The 17,518-nt window shown below is 31.6% G+C and overlaps 2 protein-coding genes across 4 annotated transcripts in view; one reads left to right on the top strand and one right to left on the bottom strand.

Moving 5' to 3' along the window:
* Positions 1-15,655, top strand: part of ush (Zinc finger protein ush) — a 193,922-nt gene extending 178,267 nt beyond the window's left edge. For 2 of the 3 annotated variants that reach the window (XM_015326408.2, XM_089175941.1), the window contains exons 2-7: positions 8,553-8,812; positions 8,903-9,332; positions 9,568-10,738; positions 10,823-11,081; positions 11,159-11,392; positions 11,472-15,655. In XM_015326408.2, coding sequence (XP_015181894.1) covers positions 8,553-8,812; positions 8,903-9,332; positions 9,568-10,738; positions 10,823-11,081; positions 11,159-11,392; positions 11,472-11,930 — 2,813 coding nt within the window. In that variant the 3' untranslated portion in view covers positions 11,931-15,655. Of the gene's footprint in view, positions 1-8,148; positions 8,467-8,552; positions 8,813-8,902; positions 9,333-9,567; positions 10,739-10,822; positions 11,082-11,158; positions 11,393-11,471 lie in introns of those variants that run through there. The other variant, XM_089175942.1, reaches the window with a different exon arrangement.
* fs(2)ltoPP43 (female sterile (2) ltoPP43) lies at positions 14,497-17,028 on the bottom strand. Its single transcript, XM_015326413.2, has 3 exons — positions 16,800-17,028; positions 16,401-16,679; positions 14,497-16,320 (listed from the first exon to the last, which is right to left on the bottom strand). The coding sequence occupies exons 1-3, from the start codon at positions 16,965-16,967 to the stop codon at positions 15,772-15,774; spliced, it is 996 nt and encodes a 331-aa protein (XP_015181899.2). The 5' UTR covers positions 16,968-17,028; the 3' UTR covers positions 14,497-15,771.
* Positions 17,029-17,518: the final 490 nt, after the last annotated feature.

The raw sequence follows: 17,518 nt of genomic DNA, 5'->3' as shown, positions 1-17,518 counted from the left end.
AACAATACATTAGTATATAAATCTGAAAAAATGTAAAGTAATTGTAATACAATGACATCTATTGAAAACTTGCAGTATTTAGAGACCAAAATAACGTCTAAATTAATAAATTTTTCAATTAGTGATAAAAAATAAAAAATAAACGCGATAAAAATTATCCTGCATTTTAAGTTGAAATAAATCACACAAAATCAAAAAAAAATTTCATTAAAATCGATTAACCAATTTTAGAGTTATTAGTGAACAAACATTGTGACGATGAATGTTTATATATAAAGATATATATTACATAATAAATCTTCAAATTTTCGATAAAAAATACAAAATAAACGCGATAAAAATTATCCTATATTCTAAGTTAATAAAAATCACACAAAATAAAAAAAAATCATTAATATCAGTTCTGTAATCTCGAAGTTATTAGTGACGATGAATGTTTATATATAAAGATATATATTACATAATAAATCTTTAAATTTGCGATAAAAAATACAAAATAAACGCGATAAAAATTATCCTATATTCTAAGTTAATAAAAATCACACAAAATAAAAAAAATATCATTAATATCAGTTCTGTAATCTCGAAGTTATTAGTGACGATGAATTTTTATATATATATATATATAAAGATTTTTGTTGATGCATAAATTTGCGATAAACAAAATACAAAATAAACGCGATAAAAATTATCCTACATCCTAAATTGAAAACAACAAATCACATAAAATACAACAAATTTCCCTTAAAATCAATAAAAATTATTAATTTAATTGCAACAAATCTCAAAAGAAACAAAAATTGTCAATGCGAACGTTGAAATAAATTTTGTTGCCCACTCTGTTCCCCCATAAAAATTCATCAGTTTGATTTTAAACTTTGAAATAAATTGTGACACTTCTTATTTTTTATTTTTGTTTTATTTTTAAATGAATTCTTTTGCGAGACATATAAGATCGAAATGTTTGCAGAAAATTATTCGTAAGAAAAGAAATAAAAGATTTATCGGTTTGAGAGAGTGTCTTCACAGTGTCAACTGGTTCTATCTCTTAATGACTGCCTCATCTTAAGGCTTAATCGTCGACACGTATACACCATATCCCCCATAGCTTTTGCATATTCAAGACACGCGTGCAACTCCGCTCGTGCCGTCTCGAGATCACCTCTTTTTTTTCTCCCCCATTTATTTTTTTCTTTTTTTTTCATTCTTTTACATTTCGAATCTGACCACCCCCTTTTACAATTTCAATAAGCAACATTTTAATTTTCAAAAAAAACAACAACAATTTCGAAATAATTCCAAATAACACTTTCAATTTTGTTTCATTGTATTTCTAATATTTTTTCTTACACTCCACCCTTTGAAATGAAAATATTTTAATATGTATATATACTAGGGGTGCCCCGTCACACGTTGCTGTAGCTCACAATCAGACGTCTTTAAGTCAATGAATTACCTTATACCGCCATCTGTTAAAATCTTATCAAACTAACAGAGATAATCATGACTCTTTGTTAATAAACAAATAATTCGCGATTAATAAAATAATATTGCGAATTATAAATTGAGATATAAACTATCCTATCTTTCAAGTTGGATGAAACTGCACAAAGTGTGCAAAATTTCATTAAAATCGGTTCAGTAATTTAGGAGTCTATTGCGGACAAACAACGTGACACGTAATTTATATATATATATATATATATATATATATATATATATATATAAATGGTTACAGTTCAATTAACAAATTTATCAAAACCCAATTTAAACTACTACATACTCCTAAAAATATATTTCAATTTAAAATTCAACAAAATAATTATTATAATAATTAATATACTCATACCACTGTATAAAACATTTGATTTTTAAAGTAAATATTTCGAATGAACCATCGCCATGTTACTTTTTTAACACTAATTCGCAATCATGTTTTTAACGTGAAACAGAAAAGAAAAATGTAATGGACAATGAAAGTGTGGTCTTTCTTTCACTCACAAAAAAAAGAAAAATAACAGATGAGAAAGAGAGAGAGAGAGAGAGAGAGAGAGAGACCGGAAAACAAGGCAGTGACAGATGGCTGGTAAAGATACCGTCCTTCGAAGGTCCTGCTAACCAGCGAAACGACCTACACGGATCCTGTTCCTGTTGCAAGATAAACGAAACAGCTGCGTCTCGGCACCGATCAAAGATCATTCTCTCTCTCTCTCTCTCTCTCTATCTATCTATTTCCTTTTAAACATAATTCATTCGAATTCTAATTTACTTTTCAAATTTAGAAAAAAAAATAAAACTAAACTTCAATACACTCAACAACAAAATCAAACCAAATAGGATTTACGAATCATTGCTTGGATTTTTTCAACGTTGATTGGATAAAATAATTGGCACGTGATGTTAGATGATTTTGTTTATTTCTTTTTATTTTTCTATAAATTGTTATACTTTTTGTTTTATTTATTAAATTGGTAGATCGTTGTTAATTACCAGTTGAATATAATAAGGGTGAGGGGTGGGGATTAAGGAAGGTAAAATGAACGTGTGTTGGATAATAATCTCTAAAATTATGATAGACTGTTAAAAAGGTAGACATTTAAAAAAAAAAAAAAATGGTTACGAGAACTATCTTTCGATTAGGTTAGATGTAATAAAAAGAAGAAGAAGAAAATAAAACATGAAGAAAAAGAAGACCTTCGAGTTCTAATCCTAATCCTTGAGACTCTTTAATCGATGTTCTCCCATCGGTAACGTTAAAAGATTAGCTGCGAACCGATCGATGAGATGAGGAAAAATAAAACTTACAAGAAAAATAAAAGTCAAATCTTCCTTAAGATGAAATCGAATATCTTTTTTTTTTTTTTTCTGTTTGGTTGAAAAAGACGTAGCATGTTTTTTAGTCGTCAACAAATTTGATAGATAAGAGTGAAGATTTTTGAAAATGAAAGAAAGATTAGAATGATTTAATGATAATTACAATGCTGATTTAACATGAACATAAAAAAAGGGTCTAATTTATGTTTAACGAATAAATTGAATTGAATTTGTGAAAAATTCAAACGTGTTTCTTGCAGTCATCAAAGTTGCAATAGAACAAAATTATCAGATGATTAAACACGAACATGAAAAAAGGGTCTCAATTATGTTTGATGAATGATTGAATTGAATTGGTGAAGAATTCAAACGTGTATCTTGCAGTCATCAAAGTTGCAATAGAACAAAATTATCAGATGATTAAACACGAACATGAAAATAGGGTCTCAATTATGTTTGATGAATGATTGAATTGAATTGGTGAAGAATTCAAACGTGTATCTTGCAGTCATCAAAGTTGCAATAGAACAAAATTATCAGATGATTAAACACAAACATGAAAATAGGGTCTCAATTATGTTTGATGAATGATTGAATTGAATTGGTGAAGAATTCAAACGTGTATCTTGCAGTCATCAAAGTTGCAATAGAACAAAATTATCAGATGATTAAACACGAACATGAAAAAAGGGTCTCAATTATGTTTGATGAATGATTGAATTGAATTGGTGAAGAATTCAAACGTGTTTCTTGCAGTCATCAAAGTTGCAATAGAACAAAATTATCAGATGATTAAACACAAACATAAAAGAAAGGTCTAAATAATGTTTGATGAATGATTGAGTTGATTTTGTTAAGAATTTAAACTGTGTATTTTATAATTATCAAAGTTGCAATAGAAAAAATTACTAAATGATAAAACAAAAATTTAAAAAAGATGATTTACTTTAAGCTTGACGAACAATCTAACTGAATTTGTCAAGAATTCCAACAGTATATCTTACAGTGATCAAAGTTGCAATAAAAAAAATTATCAGATGATTAGATGATTAAATGCAAACATAAAAAAAGGTTCTAATTTACAATTGACGAACAATCTAATTGAATTAGTCAAGAATTCAAACGTGTATCTTGCAGTAATCCAGTGATCAAAGTTGCAATAGAACAAAATTACCAATAACAGTTCAAATTATCATCCTAATTTTTTAAATTAAATTCCTTGACTACTTCTTCTTCTTCTTCTTCTTTCATAAAATTGAAGATTCAATTTATGTTAACTTATGTTAAAAATATAAAAAATCATCTTCGTGTATCGAGTATTTTCAAGATTTTCCTTAAAGTACAATTTCATCTACAATTCTGCTAACATCCAAGAAAATTGTGACACACAATTGAAATCAATTTCAAATATATGTAAAAATAAAAAAAAATAAATAAATAAAAAACAGTATAATATAATTACAATTCCAACTTCCAAATTATAGAATAATTTTCCAAAATTTATTAGAACATTCATCTCGATTCACGAAATCTGAATAGTTGTAGTCGTAGTCGTAGTCGATCATGCTGTACGTAATCCTAAGATGAAGAGAACGAACTCAAAGAAAGAGGGGGGTGAGAAACGAAGAAGTGGGAGGGTAGTAATAATAATACTAGTAGTAGTAGTAGTAGTAGTAATAGTAGTAGTAGTAGTATCGAAGTGTCTTATAGAAGTCGATGAGAAGAAGAAGAAGAAGAAGAACAAGAAGAAGAAGAAGAAGAAGAAGGTTGCGACTTGAGCTCTCACTTAGTGGCCGTAGTGTCACGATCGGGACGACTGCATTAGCATATCTCCACGATGCAACGTGTAGAAAGAGAGAGAGAGAGAGAGAGAGAGAGAGAGAGAGAGAGAGCAATGGAAAAAGATTAAGAAAGAAAGACAGAGAGATCTATATATATATATATATATAAAATAAAAGAATGAGTGACAAAGAAGAAAACATAGAAAGAAAGAAAGAAAGAAAGAAAAGAAAAAGACAGGTTAGACAAACAGAGAGTGAAAGAAAGAGAAAGAGAAACATTGAACAGGAGTAAGAGCAGAAGCAGCAAACAGCAACCGATCCATCGGTTGCTACGACTGGCATGCATCTTTTGCATGGGTCGTGGCCCCGTGAAAAGGAACCTCTCACATATACGAATCAAAGAAGAAGAAGAAGAAGAAGAAGAAGAAGGCGACGACGACTACGACAACAACAACAACAACAACGATACAGGAGAAAGGAAAGAAAGAAGAGAACTCACTCAGGACTCTCAGCAGGCCTGCCTGTTACCTGTACGTCGCGTGTTTGCCTACCCGCGTCACGATCAGGATCCTATTTGCATAGCTCCGATGAAGCTGCTACCGTTGTTGTTGCTCCTGTTGCTCTCCTTGGTGTACTCGTACTGGTATTGGTATTGGTATTGGTTGGTTAGTTGCTGCTGGTGCTAGTGATACGTTGATTTCTGGTTTTTTTTCCTTTTTTGGTCTCTTCTAACTTCTCATACTGTACCATCTCTACTACCCATCGTATTTATACTTTCTTTCCAACGACGATGATCTGATCGGTTTCTGAAAATAGTTGATCACGTTTAGTTGTACGTTTTACAACTTTGTTTCTTTTTTTTTTTTTTTTTACTTGACTATAATATTCCTAACTATCTAATAAGATTTACTGTCTGTTTGATGGTTGTATTAGTGAATTCATCGATAGGGTTTAGAATTGGTTAACTTCTGTTAAACACTTTTTTGTTTTCTTTTTTATACTTTGATAGAATTCGAGACTCTAACTCTGACGATTATCATCCTACTTGATTTTAATTATTATATATATATGAGTTTGAGTATTAAACACGCGATATATTTGAAGTGAGAGATTGTGTTACGAGGCTTGAAAATTCAATGAAAATATTCTCTTTAATTCTATTCACTTTTTTTTTTTGCTTTCTTTCATAGTGAATTAAAATTTAACTACCGTGGAAAAATAATGAAGACTGACGTAGGTTGTTTTTTTTTTTTATATATAAAAAAGAAAAGAAAGAGTCATCAACACGATGAGAATCGATCGATCGAATTGTAAAGTTGCAATGTTGCAATGTTGCAAAGTGTTGGTTAAAAAAAAAAAAAAAAAATAGAGAAACAGGCGTGTCAAATTTTGACAAGTCGCTTAGAAACACGTGACTGTTAATCATTACGCGTGATGTGGTATGTTATTGTTACTTTTACGTGACCAGAAGAAAAAGAAAAAGTACGTGAGAGAGAGAGAGAGAGAGAGAGAGAGAGAGAAGTACACGTGGTAAAAACTTGAAAGAAAATTACCCCTTTAAACGCAATGTAAAAAAAAAAAAGAAAAAAAAAAGAAAAACGTGTAATAATTTTTTCCACTCTGAAAAATTGTCGTAAAACTTTCACATTTTGCATTCCTTGTAAAATTGTTTTTACAAATAATTGTTTCATAGTTTTACACGCAAAAAATCTTTCACGTGATTTTTCCTAACGTTTTTTTTTTCTAATAGACCAAACTATCGTTCATCTTAAAAAAAGAAGAAACCAATACAAAAAAAAAATCACACGAGATCTTTTATAGTTCAAGCTTTTTTAAAGTAAAGTAAAATAAATAACGTAAGGTATGTTCAAAAGAAAATTGATTATGTTTCAAACCTTAATAGTTTTTCTTTTCTTTTTTTTTTTTTATCTAAAACAATGTTTATCTTTAATTAAAATCTTCTTATATAAGATTTATTTATTTATATATATTTCAATTAAATAGATTTGTTGACATACGTATTACATCAAATAAACTTCTGAACTTGTTCGAGTTTAAATAAATGTTAAAAAAAAAAGAAAAATTATGTGACAAAAAAAAAGTTATTATTAAATAAAATAATCTAGTCAGTTTCAAACAAGATTAGTCATTTAATTTAAAGTTCAAGATAAATCACAAAAGAAGGTATTGTCTTATCTTGAAACAGACATAACCTAACAAAAGGAGTAATTGTCTTATCCACTTCGAACAAACCCAACCGTTCAAGTCTTGGAAAGAACAAAAAAGGACATTGTATAAGTCTCGTTTAAATATTCAAAGAAAATCTTTGAAAAACAAAAAAAAACATTCCAACAAATAAAAAACAATATTTTGTACAAAAGAAGAGGAATGAGGTTAGGGTGTTTTTGTAGGGGTGGGGGGAGGAGGGGGGAGAGTGTCGTAGGTTCGATTTAAAAAGTAAAGAAGCAAAGTACGAATAAAAGAAGGGAAGGTGTAAATCTGGGTGGTGGCTTCCGCGACTAAAACCCACCCACAACTACTAGCACCCCACTCATTCTACTAGCCACTCACCCAACCCAACCCAACCCAACCCTTTTCCTATACGATACTCCTCATGTGTGTATGTGTGTTGGTATGGTTCCGTTTCTAACATATAAGTATAAAACCCTGTGAGAGGACATTGTGGCAGTGGTGGTGGACTACTCGGGCGCGGTATCGGTTCCAAGAAAGGCTTATCGGCTCGCGGATATGTTAATGGCGGCCGTGTTTGCCCCTCTCCCTCCCCTTTCGAGATATATTACACCCCGAGCGAAGGTGGTTGGTAAAAGCCGGACCGTACTACTCGTGGGAGAGAAAGAACCTTGTATATGTGTGCAGTGATGATAGTTGTGATGGTGTTTGTTGTTGTTGTTGTTGTTGTTGTTGTGTGGACGCGCGCAATTCTTTGCACTAGGTGGTAGTTGTGTTTTAGCAGCCCTTTTCTCGATCACTGTTGAACTCGCATGCACGCGCAATTAAGAATCACTGTTGGTGTATAAAAGAGACAGAGTAAGAAAGAGGAATGGTTAAGAGCAACAGTATTACGCTTGAAAAGGATAGAAATAAAAAGAATGAGATGGTTAGCACGAAGAAAACGTTCCTTGCCATCTTTCTTTCTTCATCGATGAACACTTATTTAGAGAAAGAGAAAGAGAAAGAGAGAGTGAGAGATGAGAGAGAACACGAAGGAGACTATTGATGCCAATACTTGATATCTTCAACGTGAGTTCTCCTGGCCTTTGCTCTAGACCTTCATTGAAGTCATCATCCTCTTTCTCTATTTCATCATTTACAAATATTATTTTATTATTTCAATTCAATACAAATATGACCTAAAATTTGGTTAAGTTTTGATCAGATCTTTTCGAATTGAGGAATAATCGTAAAGCTTTCAATACTGGAGTATCATTAATCAGATAAACGTCGATATCTTATCGATTCTTTGCAGGACTCTGAGAAAGAGATTACCCATTCTAAAAGTAGTACCAACACATCAGCATCAACAACACTAACCCCTCATTCGAGTTAGTTCCGTAGTAATATACGTAAGAATGATCATTTTGTGTGTGTATTACATGGAGAGGGGATTTCCAAAGGTTTCGAAGGGTGCTGGTGAACCTACAATGAAAGAGAGGGAGAGAGAGAGAGAAGAAGATAGAATAGAGGGGAATTGAGTGTAGCGTGGCGAGAAGCCATTAGAGCTTCGGACGTCTAAAGAGACGCATCGTTTTATTTTCCGTCACGTATTTTTGTATGAAATAATTTTGAGAGGTTATGGTTGTTACTAAAGAATCTTACATATCTCATCGTCGACGATTATTTATTTATAAATGTATTTTTATTTTATTATTCAAAATATAATTCGAATTACTATGATTAACGTGGGTGTATTGAAAAATGGTGTTTGTTTATTTTCAGGGGAGGATGAGGATTGGAGCGACTCTGAAAAAACCCCATCGGTGAGCAGCGGCGTCGAGGGTGGTGGATCAGCTGTTTCTAGTCCAGTTGGTGCAGTTAATGTTGAGGAGGATTCTAGTTTACCACCACCACCTAGACTGAATGCTAGTTCTTCCTCATCTAATAGTATAGTCTTTAATTCACTTGCTGACAATATTAGGCAAGGATTAATTGCCTTTAAGGAGAACGATCGAAAACGAATAACTAGTTTCACCGGAGAAGTAAGTATAATTTGACAAATGTACATTACAATTGTGTGACAGTAATTTAAACAATTAATGCTGATCGTCAAAATGATTATTTTGATTTAGATAACGAGAGAAACGCAAAGAGATCGTCAGGTATTGTCAAGATTAACGAGAGAATCGAGTCCTAAGGAAATCGACGATTCGGAATCATCGTCGAGTATAGTTATAGTAAAAGACGAAGAATGTCAACAAAAACCACCGTCTTCCTCATCGACTTCATTGATAAGAAGAAGAGAAGCAAGTGCGAGAAGAGACAGCGAAGATTCTACGAGACGTACGAGTACAACATCGAGTTGTATCGTAGAGGATGCACCACCAGATCCAAAAAAGATGAAACTCGAAGAGGACGTAGCACCAAGACTGAGACTGAATGCTAGTCTAGCGACGGATCCAGCACTTCGGCCTGCTGCCGTAGCAGCGCTTACCGTCAAGCCTGAGAATGCTTCTTCCCCGCCTAATCCCGGCCCACCTTTACCTGCCGGCCTGCAGAATGGTAAATTTATCTTTAGAGATCTCGAAAACTACAAAGAAATCGATATCCTAGTCGATAACACGGTCAAATCCCCTAAAATCTTATCTGCTTAGAAATTTGTTTTTTTTTTTTTCTTTTTCTTTACATCGAAAAGATCTATTCCTCCTACCTCGGTTATTTCAATTGATTTTTATCAACGTGACACGACTAGATGGCTAAAAGGTGATAATAGTAAAAATTCAAATTGTTATTTCAGCGATTGCATCGGGTCGTTTGTTCGTTCTACCAACCGACGGAAAAGAAACTATCACCGTTGAACCTGCCAGACCGGCTCCCCTCTACTGTCCACCCTGTGGTATTCGTTTTAGTTCGGCCAGCACATTAGAGGCTCATCGTACCTTTTATTGCGCCCATCGACCGCGTTTAGAAGATGATGCTACCAATGACGAAGACGAGGAGAAGTCGAACAAGTTCGAAGTTAGGAAAGCTTATGCTTGTCCGCATTGTTCATACAGTGCTGACAAGAAAGTCTCGTTGAATCGACATATGCGAATGCATTCGGCTTCTCCAGCACCACCTACGATTCCAACGGTACAACCACCATCAGCTACGACAGGAACTACGGCAGGAAACAATTCTACGAACGCATCGAACGGTTCCTTAAACGAGGAAGCTGAAAGATACTGTCGTAACTGTGACATCAGATTTAATTCATTGAAGACATATCGGGCACACAAAACGCATTATTGTAGTACCAGGCACGTTGTCAAAGACGGTGCACCACCCCCACCACCTCCAGTATCAACAGGAGCATCTTCTTCCTCAGCAAAAGCTTCCCCACCTACAAGTTCAAGTCCTGGCGATTCGCCCCCACCTCAGCCATGTTTGGCATTACCAACTAATCCGATTCTAATCGTCCCGTATTCCCTCATACGCGGTGCCAGTGTATTAGCTGCATCGGCACTTCCTGCACCCGACACGGCCTGTTTTCTACTGCCAAATGGATCTTTGCAACCAATGATGAGAGGATTAGCAAGCACAAATACCGTAACCGAACCACCAGCCGTCCTTAGAGCAGCCAACAAACCTACCACGCCTGCATCCCTCGTTGGTTCATCCACATCACCATCTGTATCTACGCCTCTCGATCTCAGTGTTAGAAGATCACCGACAACACATCAGGATGAAAAAGAGAACAGAGTTTCGCCAGCTCCAACCTCGCTTCCCCCACCACCGGGTAGTCCAAGATCGTCTAGAGGTAGTGCCAGTCCAAGAGCAAGGTCTATTAGTACGAATCAAAGCAGCAGTACCGGATCCGCACCACCAACCACCACTCAAACAGAATTAGCTCTTAGATTGACCGAGTTACCACCTCCTCCTGTTCCTGTACCCGTACCTGGTGTTCTCGTTAAACATGGTGTATCTAGGTGAGTATTTCTATTCGATTCAATTTCAAAACAACAAACTATTCAGTCATCAAGATATTCATTGATTGTTGATTTATTTATCAGATGCAAAGAATGCAACATCGTCTTCTGTCGACACGAGAATTTCGTCGCTCACAAGAAACACTATTGTCAAGCAAGGGAAACAACTGTTAGTAATAGTCCACCACCACCTAGCACCCCTTCACCACCATTGGTTCAACTAATCTGTGCAGCATGTGGTATTAAATTCGCTTCCATGGATAATCTCGTAGCTCATCAAGCTTTCTACTGTCCGAAGAGGCCCGAATCGCAGGATCATCATTCTCGGTGCACGAAATGCAAGGTAACTAATCAACCAATTGAAATAATCGAAGAATTTATTGAACAAAAACATCACTAAGAATGTAAATATGATTTTAGGCAATAATAGAAGCAGGTAGTACGCACACTTGTAGTGGGGGACCGACCGGTGGTTGGCGGTGTCCCGTATGCGGTGCTGTCAGTCCAACGGCTGGTGCAGCACAACGTCACATGGATGCTCATCAAGGTGTTAAAGCATTCAGGTGCACGATTTGTCGTTACAAAGGGAATACCTTACGTGGTATGCGAACGCACATAAGAATGCACTTTGAGAAACGTGGCACGGATCTTCAGGTATAGTCAAAACACGCATACACATGCATGTATTGTACAACATGAAAAATTGTGAACCAATCAAACTGTACTTTTACAGGAGGAAAATTACATAACGTGCGTCTTAGATGACGAAGCAGTTTTACCAACCCCAGAACCAGCTGCTGCAACAACACCAGAAGAAATACCAGCTGAGGTTCAAATCAATGGTAAAAGTGAGATCCGTAAAAGTCCTCAGCCTTCTATTTTGCCACCACCACCACCACCACCACCACCCCCGGCCGCAACAACAGTGACGGCCAGTAAAGTTAAACAGGAACGTGAAGAAAGTCCACCACCCGAGGAAAGTCTCGACCCTAATAAGACTGGTCCACGTTATTGTAGATCGTGCGACATTAGTTTCAATTACTTGAGCACGTTCATAGCGCACAAAAAATTTTATTGTTCGAGTCATGCGGGGGAAGCGAGTAATAACAATAACAACAATAATAATAATAATTCGAGTAGCCATGCTGCTACAACTCCGCCCACTGGTAGAACCGAGGCATCCGTACTTTAGACGTGTTGTTGTTAGTTTCTTTTTTAATTGGACATTTTGACGATGATAAAAACAAAAAACATCTACGATGCTGATGCTGATGCTGATGATGACGACGACGAGTCTGTGTGTTTATTGTTAAACAAACAAATTATATATTAAACTATAAATTAACCGACTTAGTTGACTACCATCATGTGATTTTTTGTCGATCCAGGGAATTTGTTCGTACTTACACGATAAGCCGATTTACAATTGCATCAATATTGTGTACATACAAATACTTATCGGATTCATAAAAAGAAGAAATTTATGCGAACGATAATAATAATAATATTAATAATATTAAAAAAAATATTATAATAATAATAATAACAATAATAATAATAATTATTATAATAATAATAATTAATAATTGAATAAAAGTGTGTGTTTTGCCGTAGATACGATCGATCGTAAATTGTTTTGTCAGAATCGTGTTTATCTCGACGATAATTATTGAATGCAATTTTAATTTAAATGAACAAAATTATTATAAAATCATAAAACGATCGATTATGGCAATGCACTTTGTTTTTTTGGTTTTTTTTTTTTTTTTAAACGTATCATTCTTCTTGTATATAAAAAAATAATTGCGATTTAAACAAGATAATAATAAATATTAAAATATTAATAATTAATAATTATAACAATAATGATAATAATAATATTAATAATAATATTAATAATAATATTAATAATAATATTAATAATAATAATAATAATAATAATGATAATTGATGCGCTGTGCTTACAATCTTCAGGTGCGAATTCACACGATCGACGATCGACGATTTTTAAAAACTGAGGAAGACAAAAATGGGAAAAGAAAAAAATGGGAAGAAAAAGAAAAGAAAAGAAAAAGTTGTGCAATCTCATGACTATTCAAATAATCTCGTAGCATAGTTAATTAAATAATTATCGAGACATACCTAAGGTTAAATAAAAAAAAAAAGAAAAAAAAATTGATGAATACAAGTTGAATGTAAAATGTTGTACAGTAGATAAACGTAGAGTATTATGGTAAACAACAACAACAACAACAACAACAACAACAAAAACAAAACAGAATAACAAATATGGTAGAAACGATGATCTTTAAAAATAATTCAAAATACCAATCTCAATTTTTGAATCTAATTAATTTTAACGTCGACGAATTTCAAAGCTCACGTACACGTTCATACAGTATAATTAAGAATAACTGAACAAAAAATTCGTATTATTAATTATTTTATTATTATTATTTAAAAAAAAGAAAAATATTCAACCATTTCATTAAAGATATTGTTCAATACAAAAATATATAATTTGTTTATTGTATAATGTTGTTTAATTGTTTGTAAGAGACTTTTAAACTACCCCGAATAACAAATTACATTTGTTTAATTGAATTGTAAGATGTGAAATGTGTTAAAACGAGCCATTCAGTTATCCTTAAAATTAAACAATTAAATATATTCAATAATTAATTATTGAATTAATATATATATATATATACATACATATTTTCTGTGTAAACGTGTAAGTGTAAATACGAGAAGGCGCACTCACATTTGTTGGGTAATTTAGTGCATCGATAACCGTTCCAGGAACGTAAAGTGAGTTTGCCAAAAAAAAAAAGCATTATATAATTATTATTTAGAATAATAATTTTCTATTATTTCGAATCTTATTTTTCTTGTCTCCGCACATTTAAACATTACACTATACATTTACATTTACATTACCAATTATTACAATGACATTTATGAATTATTGCGTTATTATTATTATGTATGTATGTATGTGTGTGTTTCATTTGAAATTGTTTTATTTATGAAATTGATTTTTACGTACGATATATTCATACGTATTATTATACACGGAACAGATGCATAAAAAAAAACATCTTTTTTGTTTTTTATTTATACAAAAACATGCATATATACTTAAAATCTAAAATAAAAATAAAAATAGAAAGAAAGAAAGAAAAGCACCGCGAGGTACTTGTACACAAGTAACACGACTCTCATTGCGAGCGCGTAAATGTAAAGGGAAAAAAAAAGAAAAAAATTAGAATTAAGATTAATTTACGTGTATACGCAGTACTACCCATATCATACGACGAGTTCATTAAATAATAAAAAAAAAAAATAATAATAATAATGATAAAAGACATGAATTTTCTTCGTGCGAAGACATCATCGTGTTGAACAAACAAAGAAACAAAAAAGAAACGCGTTCGATAGGATTTTCCAAAATATTCATTAAATTAAATTACGAACGAACCTGTTTGTGATGTGGATTTAGAAAACGAGATTTTATCATTGGCTGTTTAAATATTTTTTGATATTTTCTTGTTTTTTTTTTTTTAAGTATATTAACACTTTAATGGCCGCACGTGTACGCAGTCAAACGTCGTCAGGTGTTCGGTAATATTTTGTCAAGAATTAATTTAAAAATAAAAAAAACTACTTTGTTGTTATTCACGAAGAAATTGACATAAAACAAAAGACAACAAATTTAATTTTTTATATATAATTAAAAATATATATATATATATATATATATATATATATATATATATATATAAAATAACGGCCATTGTTTCGACTATCATCACACACATGTTGTGCGAGCGGCCATTAAAGTGTTCAAAATGATGCTATTTTGATCAATTTCAAATTGAATATATTAAATTTATTAATAATAGTTTCGTGAGAGTATTCTTGTTATGTTATTTATTAATAACAATTATTATTATTATTATTAATAATTTCCTATAACGAAGGAAAGAAAGCAAAACAACAAGAAGAAAAAATGGTCTGAATTTATCATGCATACACAATCTCTCAAATAAAAAAAAAAAAAAGTCACATAGCGGAAGACTTTAAGTTGCTAGGAAGAAGGAAAGAAAGAAAAAAACAAAGAAACCAATTTATAAATCTCTTATCCGGTACTTCCATTGCGTTAATAAAATATTCCTAATTAACATGTGACATAGCGTTATATATCATTCTTTTTTTTTTTTTTTTTTCAATAAGAAAACAAGTTTGAATCTTATTTTCATGTTTTTGTTTAAAAAAAAAAAAAAAAAAAAAAAAAAAGAAAAGAAACATCTTCCTTTTATCTGAAAACTATTTATCGATGGTAGGCTTACTTTATTGTTTTTATTTTGATAGATGAATTTTACACACAAGATATATATATATATATATATATATATCTATACATAAATATGTAATAAATATATAATACATACATACGAATAAAATTCTACAACAAACCCTTTACAAATCATAAATTACTATTTTTTTTTTGTTTACAGGTAACTCATCAAAAATCAAACAAATTAAATTAAAGCCTAAGAGGAATTGTTGATTATATAGGATTATATTTGAAATAGAATGTTTCATTTTGATTTTGGTATTTTTATTAACAAAAATAATTCATTTCTTCTATTTCTTTTTTTATTTTTTTTTCATTTTGAATGTTATATAACACTATAAATGAAGATAGTCAATGCACACTATTTACTGCACAAATAGGAACAATTGATGCTTGCCAAAGAAACAATATGTATGATAATAATTTGTCTTTATCGTACAAATTTCTCTCTCTCTCTCTCTTTTTGTTTTTTTTTTCTTTTCTGGAATGCCAAACTAAAATATTATTTGTATATTTTTTTAAAAATAATAATAATAATAAAAAAAAAAAGACAAAAATGATTCAGTAATTATTTGAAATCATTGTAAATTAAACAATACTGATATTATTGAAATGAAAAAAATAAAATAAAATAAAATAAAACAGGTTCTGAGACATAATTCTTTACATGATTTTAAGTATCATGTAAAGATGTACTATTATTGGCTTCATCACCACTTATAGTCTCATCGATATCTTCAAAAGCAAATTGTAATTCATCATTATGTCTGTAATTACCCATAGCAAAATTAGTTTTTGTTCTTGCTTTATACCTTGCATAATCATAACCATATAATTCAACATCCTTTAGATCAATGGTATAAATAATATCATCTATGCTAGAATCTGAATCTAATTCATTGTCATCGTTTATATGACATCTGTGGACATCTTTAGTTAAATAATCTACATCTACATCATCATCATCATCATCATCATCATCATCATCATTATTATCATAATTATCTTCACCATCTTCACCTTCATTTTCTTCATTATCAGTATCAGGATAATCATTCCATCTTGATTCAGAATTGGAATCAGATGAATACTCTGGTTCATCATTTTCTTCAATATCATAAACCAATTCTTCTTCAATACCTTGGAGGTATACTAAAACATCATCGTCTATATTAATCGTACCATGTTCAGTATAATACAAGTCGTATACATAATTGTTAACCTAAAATATAAATCAAATATATATACAGTGAATAATTTTCAAAGTAAATAATCATGTTAAATGCAAATGTTATTACTTACTGCTTCTGAATCATTTTCATCAACAGCAACAGAAGAACACTCACAGGAACACGGTGTAGAATCTTCAATGTCTATTACAGTCATATTATTTTCTGATTCATCTGCATTAGATTCATTCTTTGAACGATAATAACTAACTATCTTGTATCTATTTTGAATAGAATTATTTGCAATTTGTGTGCGTAGCATATTTTTAACATCGACCAAGTGTTTTTTGAAATTTTCTTTCAATTCAATTCTTTTAACTGCTTGTGCCATACGTTTGAATGAATCTTCATCCTATTTTTTAAATAATATTATTATTTTTTTTCATTATTCTATAGATGCACATACACATACACAGACACACAGTGGTGCATGTTTTTCAAACAAAAGCATAACCTTAATTATAAAACTTACATGTTCTGTGATTGTTCCAGCAAATTTGACAACTGCGGTTACCGGTTCGTCGTTGCTTGCACTTTCGGCTTCTTCATTTTCAGTAGTTTTACTTTTTTTACATGCAATAAGTAAAACATTCGATGGTTCTTCATCGTGTCTTCGTTTTACACGGAAATACGAAGCCATTTTTAGGAGTATCGTGTTTTAGACTGAACACTGTGTGCCGGTTGGAAGTAACGCGTGATGACTGCAGCGACAGGTGCGGACAAAATATGAACTACAAGTCGAATAATGGATAAGTCGATTATCGAGCTATCATATCGATAAAAATACATTTGTTTATTAAATCTCTCGTATTATTTCGTTTTCAATTTAATTAATAATTATGCAATGTTTATTTTAATGTAAAAATTGTTCTTTTTTTTATTAATTATCAATTAGAAAATATTTATATTTATTTGTTGTTAAGATAAACACTGATTTAATAACTACGAAAATCAATGGAGAGAGAGAGAGAGAGAGAGAGAGAGTTCGATTTTATTTTAAATCAAATTGACTACTGTACAATTATTGTTGAAATAATTATAAATTAATATTGAAAATAATCATTTGATAATATTTTACGTTAAAGTATTTTCATGTAACATCGATCGATAATATATCGATAATTGAAAAGATCAAATAATTGTAGAAATTACAACGAGATAAAACAGCATTTTTTTTTATAATAGTTGTAC

Source organism: Polistes dominula, unplaced genomic scaffold (genome assembly GCF_049000335.1).
Source record: "Polistes dominula isolate Pdom_NZ unplaced genomic scaffold, Pdom_raw_medaka contig_21, whole genome shotgun sequence".
NCBI lineage: Eukaryota > Metazoa > Arthropoda > Insecta > Hymenoptera > Vespidae > Polistes > Polistes dominula.
The sequence above is the reverse complement of the archived record's forward strand: the minus strand, read 5'-3'. Positions and strand labels throughout refer to the sequence as shown.